Source organism: Bufo bufo, chromosome 1 (genome assembly GCF_905171765.1).
Source record: "Bufo bufo chromosome 1, aBufBuf1.1, whole genome shotgun sequence".
In the NCBI taxonomy this organism is placed as follows: domain Eukaryota; kingdom Metazoa; phylum Chordata; class Amphibia; order Anura; family Bufonidae; genus Bufo; species Bufo bufo.
The window spans coordinates 295,537,569-295,558,239 of NC_053389.1; the positions used below are offsets into that span (position 1 = coordinate 295,537,569).

At 42.3% G+C, this 20,671-nt stretch overlaps 1 protein-coding gene across 1 annotated transcript in view; it reads right to left on the reverse strand.

Annotated features, from left to right (window-relative positions):
* The window catches only part of LOC121008297 (E3 ubiquitin-protein ligase RNF213-like), a 253,825-nt gene that overhangs the window by 171,834 nt on the left and 61,320 nt on the right, over positions 1-20,671 (reverse strand). The window contains exons 12-15 of the mRNA XM_040440749.1: positions 17,098-17,263; positions 16,764-16,981; positions 5,482-5,622; positions 5,095-5,259 (exon numbers count right to left, since the gene is read on the reverse strand). Of these exons, the coding sequence (XP_040296683.1) occupies positions 5,095-5,259; positions 5,482-5,622; positions 16,764-16,981; positions 17,098-17,263 (690 nt within the window). The remainder of the gene's footprint in view (positions 1-5,094; positions 5,260-5,481; positions 5,623-16,763; positions 16,982-17,097; positions 17,264-20,671) is intronic.

A 20,671-nucleotide genomic window follows, 5' to 3' on the forward strand; every position in this document is an offset into this window, starting at 1 on the left:
TGACAGGGGGGTAATCAATGACAGGGGGGTGATCAGGGAGTCTATATGGGGTGATCACCACAGTCATTGATCATGCCCCTGTAAGGCTTCATTCAGACGTCCGGATGCGTTTTGCGGATCCGATCCATCTATCAGTGGATCCGTAAAAATCATGCGGACGTCTGAATGGAGCTTTACAGGGGGGTGATCAATGACAGGGGGGTAATCAATGACAGGGGGGTGATCAGGGAGTCTATATGGGGTGATCACCACAGTCATTGATCATGCCCCTGTAGTGCTTCATTCAGACGTCCGGATGCGTTTTGCGGATCCGATCCATCTATCAGTGGATCCGTAAAAATCATGCGGACGTCTGAATGGAGCTTTACAGGGGGGTAATCAATGACAGGGGGGTAATCAATGACAGGGGGGTGATCAGGGAGTCTATATGGGGTGATAACCACAGTCATTGATCATGCCCCTGTAAGGCTTCATTCAGACGTCCGGATGCGTTTTGCGGATCCGATCCATCTATCAGTGGATCCGTAAAAATCATGCGGACATCTGAATGGAGCTTTACAGGGGGGTGATCAGGGAGTCTATATGGGGTGATCACCACAGTCATTGATCATGCCCCTGTAAGGCTTCATTCAGACGTCCGGATGCGTTTTGCGGATCCGATCCATCTATCAGTGGATCCGTAAAAATCATGCGGACGTCTGAATGGAGCTTTACAGGGGGGTAATCAATGACAGGGGGGTAATCAATGACGGGGGTGATCAGGGAGTCTATATGGGGTGATAACCACAGTCATTGATCATGCCCCTGTAAGGCTTCATTCAGACGTCCGGATGCGTTTTGCGGATCCGATCCATCTATCAGTGGATCCGTAAAAATCATGCGGACATCTGAATGGAGCTTTACAGGGGGGTGATCAGGGAGTCTATATGGGGTGATCACCACAGTCATTGATCATGCCCCTGTAAGGCTTCATTCAGACGTCCGGATGCGTTTTGCGGATCCGATCCATCTATCAGTGGATCCGTAAAAATCATGCGGACGTCTGAATGGAGCTTTACAGGGGGGTAATCAATGACAGGGGGGTGATCAATGACAGGGGGGTGATCAGGGAGTCTATATGGGGTGATCCCCACAGTCATTGATCATGCCCGTGTAAGGCTTCATTCAGACGTCCGGATGCGTTTTGCGGATCCGATCCATCTATCAGTGGATCCGTAAAAATCATGCGGACATCTGAATGGAGCTTTACAGGGGGTTGATCAATGACAGGGGGGTAATCAATGACAGGGGGGTGATCAGGGAGTCTATATGGGGTGATCAGGGGTGATTAGGGGTGATCAGGGGCTAATAAGGGGTTAATAAGTGACGGGGGGGGGGGTGTAGTGTAGTGTAGTGGTGCTTGGTGGGACTTTACTGAGCTACCTGTGTCCTCTGGTGGTCGATCCAAACAAAGGGGACCACCAGAGGACCAGGTAGCAGGTATATTAGACGCTGTTATCAAAACAGCGTCTAATATACCTGTTAGGGGTTAAAAAAAACACATCTCCAGCCTGCCAGCGAACGATCGCCGCTGGCAGGCTGGAGATCAACTCTCTTACCTTCCGTTCCTGTGAGCGCGCGCGCCTGTGTGCGCGCGTTCACAGGAAATCTCGCGTCTCGCGAGAGGACGCGCCGGCGCGTCCAGGAGGAATGAATCAACCACCTCCAGGACGCGTCTGTGCGTACAGCGGTCCGGAGGTGGCTAAACTAGTACCAACAAAACTGCCACCCTATCCCGTAGTTTCTAAAATGGGGTCACTTTTTTGGAGTTTCTACTCTAGGGGTGCATCAGGGGGGCTTCAAATGGGACATGGTGTCAAAAAAACCAGTCCAGCAAAATATGCCTTCCAAAAACCATATGGTGTTCCTTTCCTTCTGCGCCCTGCCATGTGCCCGTACAGCTGTTTACGACCACATATGGGGTGTTTCTGTAAACTACAGAATTAGGGCCATAAATAATGAGTTTTGTTTGGCTGTTAACCCTTGCTTTGTAACTGGAAAAAAAATATTAAAATGGAAAATCTGCCAAAAAAGTGAAATTTTGAAATTGTATCTCTATTTTCCATTAAATCTTGTGCAACACCTAAAGGGTTAACAAAGTTTGTAAAATCAGTTTTGAATACCTTGAGGGGTGTAGTTTCTTAGATGGGGTCACTTTTATGGAGTTTATAATCTAGGGGTGCATCAGGGGGGCTTCAAATGGGACATGGTGCCAAAAAAACAGTCCAGCAAAATCAGCCCTCCAAAAACCAAACGGCGCACCTTTCACTCTACGCCCCGCTGTGTGCCCGTACAGTAGTTTACGGCCACATATGGGGTGTTTCTGTAAACAGCAGAGTCAGGGCAATAAAGATACAGTCTTGTTTGGCTGTTAACCCTTGCTTTGTTAGTGGAAAAAATGGGTTAAAATGGAAAATTAGTCAAAAAAATGAAATTCTCAAATTTCATCGCCATTTGCCAATAACTCTTGTGCAACACCTAAAGGGTTAACGACGTATGTAAAATCAGTTTTGAATACCTTGAGGGGTGTAGTTTCTTAGATGGGGTCACTTTTAGGGAGTTTCTCCTCTAGGGGTGCATCAGGGGGCTTCAAATGGGACATGGTGTAAATAAACCAGTCCATAAAAATCAGCCTTCCAAAAACCAAACGGCGCACCTTTCACTCTACGCCCCGCTGTGTGGCCGTACAGTAGTTTACGGCCACATATTGGGTGTTTCTGTAAATGGCAGAGTCAGGGCAATAAAGATACAGTCTTGTTTGGCTGTTAACCCTTGGTTTGTTAGTGGAAAAAATGGGTTAAAATGAAAAATTAGACAAAAAAATGAAATTCTCAAATTTCCTCCCTATTTGCCAATAACTCTTGTGCAACACCTAAAGGGTTAACAACGTATGCAAAATCAGTTTTGAATACCTTGAGGGGTGTAGTTTCTTAGATGGGGTCATTTTTGGGTGGTTTCTATAATGTAAGCCTCGCAAAGTGACTTGAGACCTGAACTGGTCCCTAGAAATTGAGTTTTTGTAAATTTCGGAAAAATTTCAAGATTTGCTTCTAAACTTCTAAGCCTTATAACATCCCCAAAAAATAAAATATCATTCCCAAAACAATTCAAACATGAAGTAGACATATGGGGAATGTAAAGTCATCACAATTTTTGGGGGTATTACTATGTATTACAGAAGTAGAGAAACTGAAACTTTGAAATTTGCTAATTTTTTTAAAATTTTTGTTAAATTAGGTATTTTTTGGTGCAAAAAAATTTTTTTTTTTGACTCCATTTTACCAGTGTCATAAAGTACAATATGTGACGAAAAAACAATCTCAGAACGGCCTGGATAAGTCAAACAGTTTTAAAGTTATCAGCACTTAAAGGGACTCTGGTCAGATTTTCAAAAAATGGCCTGGTCCTAAGGTGTAAAAAGGCTGTGTCCTTAAGGGGTTAAACAAGGTGGACACCCCAATAACAGTAAAATTAGAAAGCTTATTCACCCCAATTTAAGAATCAAGGTATAACACAATTGCATATCTATTAAACAAGGTGGATATCCCAATAACAGTAAAATTAGAAAGCTTATTTACCCCAATTTGAGAATCAATGCCTAATAGAATTGCTTATGTATTAAACAAGGTGTACACCCCGATAACAGTAGAACTAGACAGCTTATTCACCCCAATTTGAGAATCAAAGCCTAATAGAATTGCTTATTTCTTAAACAAGGAGGACACTGTTCAATTAGATAGCTCTGTGCTCTACGCAGGGATTGAGGAAAACTGCGTTGTCTCCTGTAGATCCCTTCAGCTTCAGATTACAGTCCTTGTGGTCTCCCTATGCTCTCCCTACATTTTGTAAAAAGTCTCCCTACAATCTCCCTACACTGTCCCTGCACTCTCCCTACACTGTCCCTGCACTCTCCCTATCCAATATTCTACAAATGAAAGCTTTTATAAACACTGTCCCCAGATCTTCAGATGCTTTGATTCGCTCAACACTAATTGTAACTTGAGCCTATGGAAAACTAGTAATTGGTTCCAAAACCCAAAAGAGAAAATAAGCAAATATTTAAGACATATTAAACTTTTTCAGGGTCCTGTATGCACACTGTGCCAGAAAAAAAATATAGAGCCACCCTCGCCGGGCATCCAAAGCAACAGCTCATCCTGGCACAGACAGAGGGCAGTACAGAACATATAGTACCACACTGTATTGTACAGAGGAATAACTAGACAACTAGTGGCATTTTATGTCAAGTCTAGTTTCAACTTACGATAGCTCAGGAAAGACTATTGTACAGTATGTTGAAAATATTATATGCGGAGGCCATCGTATTTTGAGGATCACTGTATTAGTAAGTGACATATAGTCATCTTAAAAACACATTGGTCAACAGTAACCAGGAAGTGGCCAACAGCTTTAAAGAGGTTGTCTGGGCTGTTAATATGGATGACCTATCCTTGGGATTGTTCATCAATATCAGATCAGCAGGGGTCCGACACCCGGCCTCCCCTGCTGATCAGCTGTATGAAGGGAAGGCGTGCGCAGTGTGTTCATGCCGTCTTCCCTTTTCTCTTCCTGCTCTGCTGCTGCTTTGCCACAGACAGCAGCGGTGAACAGGAAGACAGACCGGAGATAGCACATACAGTCTTCTCATACAGCTGATCGGCGTGGGTGCCGGATGTCAGACTCCCACCAACCTGATATTGATGACCTATCCTGAGGATACATTATCAATATTAAAAGCCCGAACAACCCCTTTTATGTATATTTTTTGTTGTAAAAATATCCATAAACAAGCTTCAATTAAAAATCTAGTTGTGGCATCGCAGGTAAGTCTGTAAGGGAAACCCACCATTACAAAAAGCATAAAAGACTACCAGGGATAGTTTGTTAAAATTCATAGTAACCTCCTCCCCATTTTAAAAACAAGACAACTAAATAATTTTGCATAACTAGGAATTCTTCTATTGCTTTTACCTGATTTTTTGAAAAGAAAAATCCACTGAAAAACCTTTGTAAATTGTGAAGCCTTAACTAGCATTCATGTCTTAGTTATCTTACCTCTGAAAACTTTTCAACCTCCTGATTGCTCTGGTCTCCTTTCGCAGACATAAGCATAAGTTTATTCAGTAATTCCTTCAACTCCTCTAGGTTGTAACTACGTTCATTTATCCTGCTGTCTCCTTCTTCTTGGAGATTCAATTGCATCACACTGTCTGGGGTAATCTGTACAATGGTAGAACGTATTGTAATATTAGTAATTTAACATATAAAGTAATAAAACCTAAACTGACCAGACGTGTCAAGTTTTTGACTCCTGATTGTGATGGTAACTAACCGACTGACTAAATGTAAAAGTTAAGTACAGTTAAATATCCTACTTTTCCTGACAGGTTCATATGATTGAAATATGAAGTCATGCTAATCATTTAGTTTTGGAATAATTACCTTTTTGTTGTCTTTGGGTGCTTGGATTACGTATATCCCTCTTTTGTTTATTGTAGTTGCTAATGACAGCGAGGACAATTCCACTGATCCGTGACTTTCCTTCACAGTTTTCAACCACTCTATGTGGCGAGCAGAGTCTCTCTACACAAATAGAATTAGAAACATTTAGTCAGTTGTTAAACTGTGGACAAAACCTTTTCTGTTAGAAGGGTTTCCCAATAAGTTAATTGCAGGGCGCCCCTCTGCTGGGACCCCTAGATATCAGTTACTATATTCATAAAGTTAGGGCCATATTAGACCTGGAGAGGGTCAGCCATGTTATCACTAACAAGCATCCGTAGGAATGCTCATTAGTATGATCTGCCCTTGTACAAGTGCCGATTACCCGACGACGAACAAATGTTGATTCATCGGGCAATCACATTTTTTATACAGGCTAAAAAATGATCGTTTGCCTCTGGCAAATTGTGTCTAATCACTCTCTGCCTTTATTAAATAAATATTTAAAAGGGGTGTTCCAGCCGAAGATTGCTGTGTGTTGAGAGGAACAAAAGATAGACACAGACCTGTGAAGCGTCAGAGCAGGAGTGGCAAGGCATTGTGGAGATGAATACGGACTTATTTTGTTTTTTTATGTCACTTTTAGCCTTTAAAAAAATGATTGGTCGGGCAACCCTTTAAAGGGGTTTTGCAGTTCTTGTAAACTGATGATCTATCCTCTGGATAGATCATCAGCATTTGATCGGCGGGGGTCCGACACCAGTCAATCAGCTGTTTGAGAAGGCAGCGGCGCTCCAGGAGCCCCGCGACCTTATCTCCGTTTCTCTCAGGCCCAGTGACGTCACGACTAGTATAACTGGCCTTGGCGGGGCTAAGCTCTGTTCACTTGAATGGAGCTTAGCCGCGCCCAGGCTAGTGAGACTAGTCGTGACCAGTGTTCCCTCTAAGCCTTGGCAGCTCCTGAGCGGGGTCGGCTTAGAGATGGGCAATGCTTAGTCAAAGGTTGGCGATCGGAAAATCAAACAAGAGATAATCGTCGACACATTGGCCAAACATCGAATCTAGTGTACTAGGTATCTCCTGTATATAATTATATGTGTACAGCCGGTATAAATTATACATCTTCTTGTATATAGTGATATGGACCATGCTGGTATAACCTGGGTATCTCCTGTATATAATTATATATGTACAGCCGCTCTAAGTTATACATCTTCTTTTATATAGTGATATAGATCATGCTGGTATAACGTGGGTATCTCCTGTATATAATTATATATGTACAGCTGGTATAAGTTATACATCTTCTTGTCTATAGTGATATGGACCATGCTGGTATAACCTGGGCAAGTGGGCATCTCCTGTATAATACAGGAGATACCAAGGTTATACCAGCATGGTCCATAAAACTACAAGATGTATAACTTGTACCAGCTATAGATATATAATTATGTACAGGAGATGAGATGCCCAGGTTATACCATTATAGCCCATGTCACTATATACAATGAGTAGGCCATTACTCTAGTGCTAGCAGGGAGGAACAATGCGGCCGGTGTAGTGCTGCTGAGTGCAACTGCATTCTAACTCTTATTGCTGATGCTCAGCTAACAGCCTGGCGCTGAGCTGAAGGGAGAAGAAAAAACACCACAAGTCATTAGAGACTCACTCTAGCCTCTAAGATGGCGGCGTTGCCTCTTCCATATTACTGCTCCTGCGTGCTCTGCTCAGCAGTGGCATAACTACAGTTCTATGGGCCCCAGGGCAAAATTTTAAATGCCCCCCCCCCCCCCCCACTATAGGCTAGAATGCTTTGTAGTACAATATTAAATAGAAGAGGTAACGGTAGGTGTTTTTTTTGCCTCTCTCTGTATATATTTAATTTCTTTGCCCCTCTCTGTATGTATTTCATTTCTTTGCCCCTCTCTGTATACATTTCATTTTTTGCCCCTCTCTGTATATATTTAATAATAATGGATTTGCTGCCAGTGGGCCTTCCCTCATATGGCCGGCGCGGGCTCCCCTTTCTGAATTCAAGTGCGGCGTGCCACTGTGCCACACTGCCAGGTGCCCCCCCCCCTCCCCACGTATGAAGCCGGTGTGTGTCCATACATAAATAAAAAAAATACTTACCTACTCTGATCTGCTCGTCTGTCAGTACAATCCTGTCATACCCTCTGCAGCGTTGCGTCATTCCGTCATCCCGCGAGACCTGTGACCTCAGCGCCGGGTCTCGCGATGTCACAGCTAGTGGCGCAGATGAGGGTATGGGTAGGTGGGTATGGGTAATTTAATGTGCACACTGCCCAGGTAGCGCAGCCAGCCAGCCTCACTAAGCATTATAAAAATAAATTGCACAAAGAGGCCCCAAGCCCGACTGGCTATTAAATGCACTTGCGGGGCTGCGGGCCCCCCCCCCCCCCCCAATCTCACTGGGCCCGGTCCCATCCTCTGCGACCACGATCGTTACGCCCCTGCTGCTCAATCCTCCTTGGAATAAGGTGGAGGAGGAGGCAGCAGCAGCAGCGTGGCAGTATGGGGAAGGCAAATCAGAATGTCCTGTAGGACGTAGGAGACATTTAAATAAGTGTGGATATTTTGCCTGCAGCCTGTGAGCGGACATTAAAAACTTGTGAGCAGGGGTACCATAATTGCTGCCCAGCCGCGAACCCGAGCAGCTTACAGGAAACACTGGTCGTGACATCACTGGGCATGTGGTAAACAGCAAGAAGGCTGTGGCACTACTGCCAGCGACACTGCCTTCTCAAACAGCTGATCGGCAGGGGTCCCGGGTGTCGGACCCACGACGATCAGATGCTGATGATCTATCTAGAGGATAGGTCATCAGTTTAAAAAAACTACAGAACCCCTTTAAGTAGATGCCTATAACTCCTTAGGGTGCCACTCATTTTCCCACATTAGGTGAGCTTTGTTAGCTTTATTATCTAGTGAACAAACTTTGATTTGTATGGATCCATAGGTGTTTTGTATCTGGTCACCTTTAACTTGAGATATGGGTTTATACTTACGTATGTGACAATAACTAGCAGACATGCTTGTCATAAACATCTCCCTACCGTTTTGCTTTTGTTTCATTCGTACATTGCTATTTTCTTGCTGTCTGACTTATTTTCTCGTCAAGGACAGATACCATAGGGCCCCATAGCAAGCCCCCCCTCCTTCCTGGCACCACACTGCAAGCTTATACCGATGTACTTATGCTTTTATTAAGTTAAAACTGTTTTCCAGAACATACATATTGATGGCCTTTCCTCAGTTTAGGTATTAATATGTGATGGTAGGGATCCACACGCTCAAGTGAGTCAAGTGACGTCATGTCCATCAGTTACATGGCCTTTTTGCTGCTCAGTCCTATTAGAGTGAATGGGGCTGAGCTGCAATATCAGAAGCTTCCACTGTGTGCTTGGTGATCTAGAGGCCGCAGCACTCGTCTGAGCGTTGTGGTCCCTTCAAAGAACTGATCAGAACAGATACTGTGAGTTAAACCCCCCACAATCAGATACTGATGATCTATCCAGAAGACAGATCATCAACAATTTTTTTATGGAAAATCCTTTTTAATGTTTGCCATATTTTAGAAATGATAAAACTGTCTGCCTGTAGCCACCACTAAGATGGACCTTGGTACATACACCAGGCATTTATACAGCTACCATTAGCTGCAGAAAAATGCCATGACTCCACTTCCAAAAGCAGTAGTGCCCCCAAGTAGGGTGGAATGACACTGCTTCCAGAGTGGCATCATGTCACATAGCTGCATCATACAGTGGCTACAGGATGTTAAACCCTTGTCATTGCACGGAACATCATAGGAGCCTACAGCCACAGGAGGACACCTTCAGGTAACATGTCATCATTATAGAGACAACATAGAAAAATAATGCAACTGGGGCGTAAAAACCCAAGGGCAGAATATAGAATATTTGACACAGTCCTGACCTCAGTATCTGAGGAAAGGGATTTAGGAGTAATTATTTCAGAAGACTTAAAGGTGGGAAGACAATGTAATAGAGCAGCACGAAATGCCAGCAGAATGCTTGGATGTATAGGGAGAGGTATAAGCAGTAGAAAGAGTGAAGTGCTTATGCCGCTGTACAGAACACTGGTGAGACCTCACTTGGAGTATTGTGCTCAGTACTGGAGGCCATATCTCCAGAAGGATATAGATACTCTAGTGAGAGTTCAGAGAAGAGCTACTAAACTAGTACATGGATTGCAGGATAAAACTTACCAGGAAAGGTTAAAGGACCTTAACATGTATAGCTTGGAAGAAAGAAGAGACAGAGGGGATATGATAGAAACTTTTAAATACATAAAGGGAATCAACTCGGTAAAGGAGGAGAGCATATTTAAAAGAAGAAAAACTACCACAAGAGGACACAGTTTTAAATTAGAGGGGCAAAGGTTTAAAAGTAATATAAGGAAGTATTACTTTACTGAGAGAGTAGTGGATGCATGGAATAGCCTTCCTGCAGAAGTGTAGCTGCAAATACAGTGAAGGGGTTTAAGCATGTATGGGATAGGCATAAGGCTATCCTTCATATAAGATAGGATTCAGATATATTGGGCAGACTAGATGGGCCAAATGGTTCTTATCTGCCGACACATTCTATGTTTCTATGTCCTATTCACAGTTCTGGCAGTATTTGTCAGATAAAATTTTGCGAGTTGTCACGCTTTTAGTAGACTGTTAAATAACAGCTATATAAATCAGTACACTTTAAACTTCACTATTAGACCTCATGCACATATGACCATAGTTTTGGTCCGCATTTTAAATGGGGCCGCTATAGATGTGGACAGCACACAGTGTGCTGTCCGCATCCGTATTTCCATTCCGCGGCCCTGCAAAAAACATGTTCAAGGGGGGCGGAGCTTGCGCCGGTCTGAGATGGCCGCACGTTACTGAGCTCCTGCACTACCGCCGTCTATATCACTAGCTATCAGCAGCTATAAGCCTCATCATGGTAAAAATCGGGAACCCTAAGTTCAGCGAACACCAGGCCCAACAGAAGAACTTACCAACGAGCGGTGAAATGGACAAGTTCATAAAGAAAGCGGCATCCTCTTTCGTGGCGCGGGAATCTAAGATGGCGACGACCCAGCCTGCACAGCCTCACAAAGATAGCGCACAGGAGAGATCCGATGAAGATAGTGAAACCGATGAACCGCAAGGTAAAGGGACTCTCCCTATAACCCGACACTACCTAAAACAGACCCTGTGTAAGGCCATGGAGCCGATCCTCAGTGAGATAGCAGCCATGCGTCAGGACATGAGGCAAATGGGGGACAGAGTTGAGGCCCTTGAGACTCACCAAGCTATGATCCTGGACCACCAGAAGGCCACATCCACCTCATTTCAGAAGTGCAGCGCTTACCTTAATGATCTACATAATGCCCTGGAGGACCAGGAGAACAGGGGGCGCCGCAACAACCTCCGGATACGAGGGATCCCTGAAACAGTTGCCCCAGGTGATATCCCTAATGCGGTCAAACATCTTTGCATATCACTCCTGGGCCCAAACTTCACTCCAGAAATTATATTGGAGAGAGCCCATAGGGCGCTACGCCCCAAGCCTAAAATAGAAGATCCCCCTAGGGATATAATCTGTAAATTTCTTAATTTCCAGGTTAAGGCTGCGGTGCAAGAAGCGGCTAGAAATCGCCCTGATGTTATATTTGAAGGGGCACAAATATCCATATATCAAGATTTAGCCCCCTCCACGCTCAGAAAGCGCCGGATCATGAAGCCCTTGACAGAATGGCTGCGCACTAACAGGATCCAATATAAATGGAACTTTCCTTTTGGGCTATCCTTTTCTCAGGAAGGACACCGCTTCAATATCTCCTCACATTCAGACTTAGATGCAATGTATGAGGCACTACAAATACCTCCCTTCCAGATTGAAAACTGGGACTTATTTCAAGATATTGCAGCACTTCCAGAAGTTCCATCGGTCACACCTTTCACCGTGATGCATACTCCTAAAGCCCAGAGAACAGGAAAAAGAGGAAGACAACTAACCCCAAAGAGACTTAAAGACCGGTGAACTCACCTAGGTTCAATCTGTTTTTTCGTCTGTTACTACCGGTTTGTTATCTCAGAACCCTTTTCAATATACTCCAGAAAAGACGACAACGGACATCTCACAGTGTGGACTTGTCTCAGCGAAACCCAGAGAAGTCTTAACCACTTGAAATTTTCTATTGTTTGTCGGTATCATTTATGCTTCCTATCCTTCCCTTACTGGTGACCTTGGTCACTTATTAGTATTTAAGTATTAGTCCTGTGATCCCACTCATCATATCTATTGGATTTGTCAACTTTATCCAATTCATAAAGTTTCGCCCTACCAAACCACCACCATTAGTTAGTTGGCCTTTTCCATAATTGCGCATCTTCTCTATTTTTTGCAGAAAATGTCTATCCCATGTGGGCTGCTACTTAATGTGCTAGACGGCACAAAACTTGGTCTGCAGACCTTATCCCCCCCTCGATGAATAGCTTAGGGGTGACCCTATGCTCGAAATGTTCTTTTTCTGTTTTAATGTTTTCCTTTATTTCCTTTTTTCCCCTGTTTGATCTAAGGTACATGATACTATTGTTACACCACAGTAGAAGACCCCGCATCAACTTAGGAACCTTTTCTTCTGACCTGTTGACTAGCACTCTACCGGTAAGTGCTCTCCCCTGGGGGACTGACACATTTTCATGCTTCGACCTCCTCTCATTATACAACAATGGTTGATCTACAAATTGCCACTTATAATGTGAGGGGATTTAACGCTCCTTCTAAGAGAAGCCAGATTTTTGCGATGCTACGCAAAGAGGGGTCGGATGTGTTGCTTCTCCAGGAGACACACTTCAGGTTCGACCATTACCCCAATTTGGAATTTTCGCATTATCCTGTGTGGTTCCATTGTGGTGGTGGTTCGTCAGCATCCGGGGGTGTGAGTATCGGTTTTAAAAGAAAAATCCCATTCAAATACTCAGAACACACTCAAGATCCTGATGGGAGATACCTTTTAGTGAAAGGAAGTATTGGCCCTCAGATCTACACATTTGTTAATCTATATGCTCCTAACACCAAACAAACATCTTGGTTTTCCAACATCTATAAAATCATTGAGTCCTTTAAAGAGGGTATTGTAGTGTTGGGAGGTGACTTCAACATTGCGCTTGACCCTCTAATAGACATATCCTCCCATAAATCAACTCACTCACTGAACTCACTGAGACGGGTGAGAGATGTTTTCTGGAACCTACACCTAGTTGACTCTTGGCGTACCCTGCATCCCAAAGATGTAGACTACACCTTTTTTTCACACGTACACAATACATACCACCGAATCGACTATTTATTTGTGTCCAAGGAACACCTCCAGTACTGCTCAGCGGCAAAGATCGGTTCTATCCACATATCCGACCATGCACCAGTATTCCTTACAATCTCGTCCCCTACACGTAACAACTCATGCTTCAATTGGCGTCTAAACGAATCCATTATAGGAGATCCCAAAGTCATTACAAAAATATCATCCCTACTAGAGGAATACTTCAAATTGAATACTAACCCCTCTTTATCCCACCAAACTATTTGGGATGCACATAAACCCTTCATAAGGGGACACTTTATTAGCATTGGTTCATATATTAAAAAACTAAGGGAACAAAATATAACTTCACTCCTCATTAAAATTAGAAAACTTGAGACTCTACACAAGCGCTCCCTTGCTGACTCTCAACGTCAGGAGCTCACTAGTCTTAGAGCCGAACTGAAAACCTTATTGGATGCGAAATCCGCTAAATATTATCTCAACTCGCAGCATAAATTTTATGCTCATGGTGATAAGACTACCAAGTTCATGATGTATAGAATTAAGGCAAGAAGAGACAGCAATTATATACACCAGTTAAGCTCCTCAAATGGGGAAACCATTTTCTCCTCGAACCAAATAGCCAACCAATTTAGAGCTTTCTATGAGGATCTCTACAACATCCCTCCACCTCCCTCCTCTGAAAACCATCTATCTTTAATATCCTCCTTTCTAGAAGCAAACCCACTCCCTACGCTCACCGATACTCAGAGAACCCTACTAGCAGCTCCTTTCTCAAACGAAGAACTATCTGTAGCCCTCTCTCAACTGCCCCTTGGGAAAAGTCCCGGCCCTGATGGCCTCCCTTCATCATATTATAAAACTTTTAAGATTCAACTACTCCCACACCTTCTTGAAGTATGCAATGCTGCAATTCAAGGTAATATCCTTTCTAGGGATATGACGACTGCACACATAGCATTGATCCCTAAAGAGGGGAAGGACCCTAAACTCTGTGCAAACTACAGACCTATATCCCTCCTAAATATAGATCTCAAACTTTTAGCTAAAATGTTGGCCAATCGTCTGGCAAACTTCCTCCCTTCTTTGATACATGGGGACCAGGTAGGCTTTATCCGCAATAGAGAAGGCAAAGATAACACGACGAGAGTTATCAATGCATTGTGTTATGCCAAACACACTTCATCTCCTCTACTTTTACTTAGCACCGACGCAGAAAAAGCGTTCGATAGAATCAATTGGACATACCTGAGACAAGTTCTGTTGGGCTTTGGCCTGCCTGGTCCCTTTGTTCAAGCGATCTTTGCTATGTATGCACAGGCCACGGCCCTGGTAATGGTTAACAGTAATTTATCACTGCCTTTTCACATACACAATGGTACCCGTCAAGGTTGTCCTTTGTCCCCCCTCCTATTTGTGCTGGCTATGGAACCCCTGTTATCTACACTTAGGAAAGACCACAATATTAAAGGCATTAATTTGGGAGGAAGGGACCACAAAATAGCGGCGTTCGCTGATGATGTTATGATCATGACGACAAATCCCACCACTTCTCTACCTTTCATACAAAAGCACCTGCAACAGTATAGCATCATTTCAAACTTCAAGATAAATACCAACAAATCGCTGATCCTTACTTCGGGAATACCTACCCATACCAAATCCTTACTAATGAAAAATTCCCCCTTCAACTGGTCTTCCCCAACCATCACCTATCTAGGAGTCAAAATTAGCCCTCAAATATCAGACCTCCTCGCCCTTAACTATATCCCCCTTAAAAACTCTCTTTTTAAAGCCATAGACGACTTACAGGCTAGAGCGCCTATGCTATCCTGGTTTGGGCGTAAGAATCTTCTCACTTCACTAATTTTACCACGCTTAACATATCTCCAACAGGTTCTACCAATCCCCATACCTTGCTCCTTCTACACTTCCCTGAAACAGAAATTTAGATCCTTCATATGGAATGGCAAAAAGGCTAGACTTTCATACAAACTCTTAGCACACCCACGCCAGCTAGGCGGAATGGGTCTTCCAGATCCAGAAATGTATGGAAAAGCCATACTGTTAGCTAGAGTGGTTGATTGGCTCCGCAACTCCACTGACAAACCCTGGGTAAGTTTAGAACAAAGCATTCTCGACACTCCTTTTCGAACAGCCTTATTAGGTCATCACTCCCCCCCACATATACCAATGCCTAACTTCCCAATTCTCAAAGCAACTCTTGATGCCTGGAAATGGCTGAACTCCTCTCATTGTTCAATTCCCTTCCCTTCCCCTATTTTAACGATAGCAGATATCCTAGGTACATCCTCTCCAACACTTCTGCAATCCTCTTCTAAACGCATCAAATCCTCCTCCTTACCAATTAGAAATCTCTTAAATTCCACAGGGAAGCTCCTGGAAACAGAAGCCATACATACCCTACTCAATCCCTGCCCATGTGACCTTACTCTAATCCCTCACATTAGATCCTTTCTAATAAAAAATAACACTAAAGGTGAACTCCTTCGTCCAATAGGATGGCTTGAAGCCCTTATCATTAACCCTAAACCCTTGAGAAAACTAATCTCACAAATTTATAGCAAATTGAGGAGCCCTCCACTTATCACTAAACCTTTTTTCATACACAATTGGGAAAGAGAAACTGGGACAATTATACCCTTCAATGACTTACCTGACTTATTTGATATTCCCCATAAGGCTTCTCGATGTGTGCGCATTCAGGAAAATGGTTACAAAATATTGACTCAATGGTATATCACTCCATCTAAGTCTGCTCATTTTTCTGATTCTTCCTCTGACAGGTGCTGGAGGTGTTCCGAGGAGACTGGAACTTTCCTCCATATTTGGTGGAATTGTCCAGTAATTAATAAATGGTGGTCAGACATTTTTCGTTTGAGCAACCAAATTTGTCACGAATCTGTACAGATGTCCCCTCTTGGTGCATTGTTGTCCCACTACAAGGATGCAAAACAACACACACCTAGCTACCTCTTCAAACAACTTTTGTGCGCAGCACGTTTACTCGTTCCCAAACATTGGCTTCAGACCACATTGCCAACAATTGATCAATGGAAGCTCAAAGTAGATCAGCTCTATCGCTTTGAAGAGCTCTCTGCTTGGGAATCTCGTACACATCCAGCCTTCATGAAACGTTGGTTAATCTGGTCTAGTTTTAGGTTCTCTGGTGGCACCAATTCACTCCTCCCTCCCTAGACATCCATACCTTCTATTTCTGGGCTTTGTCATCATAACATATACTTACTTCAGGCGTCCTAAACTTAGACATGTCTATACTTACATATATGCCATAGATTTCAGGAATCAAACAACACCCTAACTTCTTTAGATTAAACATACTCATACATAGGTTCAGATCTCCAATTTGTTGGATAGCTCTCTCCATGTACAACATGTAGTGAATATGGTCAGCTAACCTAATCAAGTATTTGTATGTATCCTATTAGTCACTGATGTGCCGGTCTTCTCTATAAATGCTTGACTTCTATGCTACTGAGGATTATGTACCTTTCCCAAGTTACGTTATACCATGTAACCTTCTGTCGTGTTTTGTCACTATGAAAGTTTAAATAAAAAATTTAAAAAAAAAAATTAAAAAAAAACATGTTCAATTCTGTAGGTAGTTGATCCCTAATAATGTCAAGCAAAACATAAGAAAGTTAATATTTTTTGAGGGAGATTTTCTGTAAAGTGCACCTGTCATTTCCCTATATTGGGTGCTGAGACTTCTACTCTCTCTGCAATACAGGGGCTAAAGTTGTCTAAAGTGTTACAAAACAACAGAAACCCCATAAACTTATATTGACCTAGCAACAACTTATTCACCTATTATCTGAACCATTCATCTTGTTCTCTCAGACTCAAACACACTATTCTATAAACAAGTATGATACACTTACCAACTTTTTGGAGAGGTTTCGGTCACTTTGTAAAGCCTTCCACAGTTTTTGCAAACATGCCATTAAGTCATCAAAACCAGAATTTGAATTAAGTTCGTATAGTAAAGATGAATAACCCAGAACTGCATCATGAAAACAGGCAACGCGATCTACATCCATATCATTCTCACCAGCAGAGATTGAGGCCAAGTCAACAAACACTTTTAATTCATTGACATCTAAAACAAAATAGAAAATGATATGGCATGTCAATGCAAAACTGCCAGCAGTCAATAATACTATTGAAAACTTAAAATAATTATTAAATTACCAAGAAATTAAAAGTGTACAGTACCTTCCAATTCTTCTCTCACCCACAGTAAAAAGTCCTTTGCTGATAAAAGCTCCTTAAGGCATTCGATATGTTCATCTTTTATTTCTGATAAAAGTTTTCTTGTTTTCATCACTTCATCATTTATGCAAGAAAGAGACTTTTGTTTACAGTTTTCAAAGTCGTCAGCCTAAAATAAAAAACAATGAAAAGCTGGCTAAAAAATAAAGACTATGTAATATATAATTCTAATAATATTAAAACACACTGGTAAGTATTAGATACACTAAACACTGATATCTACGGAACCATTTGAAAACTTGGCCACATCAATCTTCTAGAAGTTTTTTCCCCACATTTTAGAGTAATAATTAAGCTCTAATTATACTGTTCAAAACAGGTTTTGTAACTGAGACAAAATTAACTGACCTTATATCATTTTTTGTTGCTAAACAAGACTGGTTCTTGTTTGGAAGTTACAGATTGAAAAAGGAAAGAACACTGAAGGGCATTTATCAAGCCAATTTACAGCACTATTGTGATGTTAAAAAGTCACAAATTATGGCAGACTCCATAATTTGTGCCTTTGTGAGCTTCTTGCTACTTTTCGAAAATGGTGATAAAGGAGTGGGGCTTAGTGGGGTGGGGTGGAGCCTACTGTGGCCTGCCAGATTTACTATAACTTACACCAGAAGCTGACGTAAGTTATAGCTCAAGTTTACACCAGATCCTAGCTGGTATAGATTTGAGTTTCTGGCGCACAGAGTGCCTAATTTATTATGTACCTCGTAATAAATTAGGCACATCCTGCTACATTGTACAGGGCATCAAGAATGGCGTATGGGAACTTGAGTCATGATAAATCTCCCCCACTGAATATAATGAGATTTTCTTTCATTAGATAGAAAATGCACATACATCTAGAAGTAATGTACCAACATTGCAGGGCTTCACGCATCTTTGTAGCGCTTTCCAATGACTGCAATATCCTGATAAAAATGCTCCCTATGTTCGTCACTTGGTGCACCACAATTAACCACATTCCTGACCAGGTGCATTTTCTGTTACTTTTAGTACACGCACCTTTTAAAGCTGCCCATCACCTTTTTTCCATTCAGTTATGTAAATAATTTTTGTGCCTTTGTTCGGTGACACATAGCATTTTATTTTTGTCATCTTTATTTTAGCATTTTTTTAAGAAAAAATTAGAAAAAAAATAAAATAAGGAAAAATAGTCTGTTTTTGACATTTGTTTTATTTATTGTTTGCTCAGTTTATTATTTTCCCTTTCCATAACAGTCATTTTGATATATTTTGATGTATGGGTTATGGTCGCCAGGGGCCTAGCTAGAAGCTTCATTGTAGAGTGTGGTGGCTTTTATAACTTTTTTTTAAAAAAAATTGACTTTATTTTTGTTATTTTAAACTTTGCGACCTTTGGGGGACATTTAACTTTATTTATTTTTTATTGATTTTATCTCTCCTGTAACTGGGGCTGACATATTAGCCCCAGTTACAGGGGGAATACAGCCCCCAGAGAGGTCGTACACACTTCTACAATCTTACTGCAGAGGTGATCTAGGTCTAATAGGATCCTGCTAGCCACTAACTTCCAAACAAGAACTAATCTTGCATATCCAATGTCATTTTGATGTTCAGCACCACAAAATTATGTAAAAAAATTATTTCAAATAGTTTAATCATGTCTCATGTTATCTGCATAGTGGTTTCTGTTTGTAACAGAATCAGTGACACAGTGCTGGAACCATTGTACTGAGAATACTACTGGTGCCTGACAAACCCCACTGACTTATAATCGAGTCTGTTGGGATCCTTTATGAAGTCCATTGTTTTGACAGATACCAACGACACCAACGACACCAAAGGACCCAAATGAGTTATAACAGGGTTTGTTGGCTTCACATGGGCGAGTTTTCCGTGCGGGTGCAATGCGTGAGGTGAACGCATTGCACCCGCACTGAATCCGGACCCATTCACTTCAATGGAGCTGTGCAGATGAGCAGTGATTTTCACACATCACTTGTGCGTTGCGTGAAAATCGCAGCATGTTCTATATTCAGTGTTTTTCAAGCAACGCAGGCCCCATAGAAATGAATTGGGGCTGCGTGAAAATCACAAGCAAGTTCGGAAGCGGTGCGACGCATGGTTGCTAGGAGATGATAGGGATGAGCAACCCCGGACCCTATTAAAGTGTATTCACTGTATTATATTCCCTTACAACATGGTTATAAGGGAAAATAATCGCATTCTTAATACAGAATGCTTACTAAAATGTTGCTTGAGGGGTTAAAAAAAAATAAATAAAAATTACCGTATTTTCCGGCGTATAAGACGACTTTCTAACACTAGAAATTCTTTTCCAAAGTCGGGGGTCGTCTTATACGCCGGGTATACTCTAACCCCCAGGCGTTCCCATGGTGACAGTGACGCTTGCCTGGGGGTTAGAATATACCATCGGATCTGCGTTTTCACGAGAGGGAGGGGGATCTGTGGATGGCACTCTTTAGGGGAGGGGGATCTGTGGATGCCACTGTTATGGAGATGAGGATCTGTGGATGACACTGTCATGGGGTGGATCTGCGGATAACACATATAGAAAAGTTGGGGGTCGTCTTATACGCCGGAAAATACGGTAACTCACCTCATCCACTTGATCGCGCAGCCGGCATAGTCTTATTTCTTCTTCTTTCAGGACCTGTAAAAGGACCTTTGATGACGTAATCGCTCTCACCACGTGGTGACGTCAGTGCAGGTCCTGCTGCATGAAGATAGAAGGATCTTCTATCTTCATTGAGCAGGACCTGCGCTGATGTCACCGCTCTCACCACGTGGTGAGCGTGATTACGTCAAAGGTCCTTTTGCAGGTCCTGAAAGAAGAAGAAAGAAGACAATGCCAGCTGCGCGATCAATTGGATGAGGCGAGTTAATATTTTTTTTTTTAACCCCTAAAGCCACATTTTAGTAAGCATTCTGTATTAAGAATGCTATTATTTTCCCTTATAACCATGTTATAAGGGAAAATAATAACATCTACACAACACTGAACCCAAACCGGGTCTAGGTACCGCATTCACTTTTTTATCACGCGCGTGCAAAACGCATTGCACCTGCGCGATAAAAACTGAACAACGCAACGCAATCGCAGTCAAAACTGACTGAAATTGTGTGCGCACTAGTGTGGGTTTCCCGCAATGCACACGCGACGCATCCGGAGCAAATCTGGGACGCCTGTGTGAAAGAGGCAGAAACAGCAGAAACATTTCAAAACAGTACATATTTTGAAATGTACCCATTTTCAATGAGAAATAGATGAATTAGCATTTTTCATCAAGATAAAGTCAGGAAAAAACTATATATGAATCAAAAAATTCATGAGTATGACTGGGAGGTCATTGAAGACTTTAAAATGGTGGCAATCTTGATGGGTCTCAATGGCGATTTAACCCTGAAGGACTTTTTTGCCTTCAAGATGTGACAATTTCTTCATCCCTGACTTTCGAGTCATAACTGTTTTTTTGTTTCTGTTGCCGTACAAGTTTTTTGCGGGATAAGTTGTATTTTTTGATGGCACAATTTT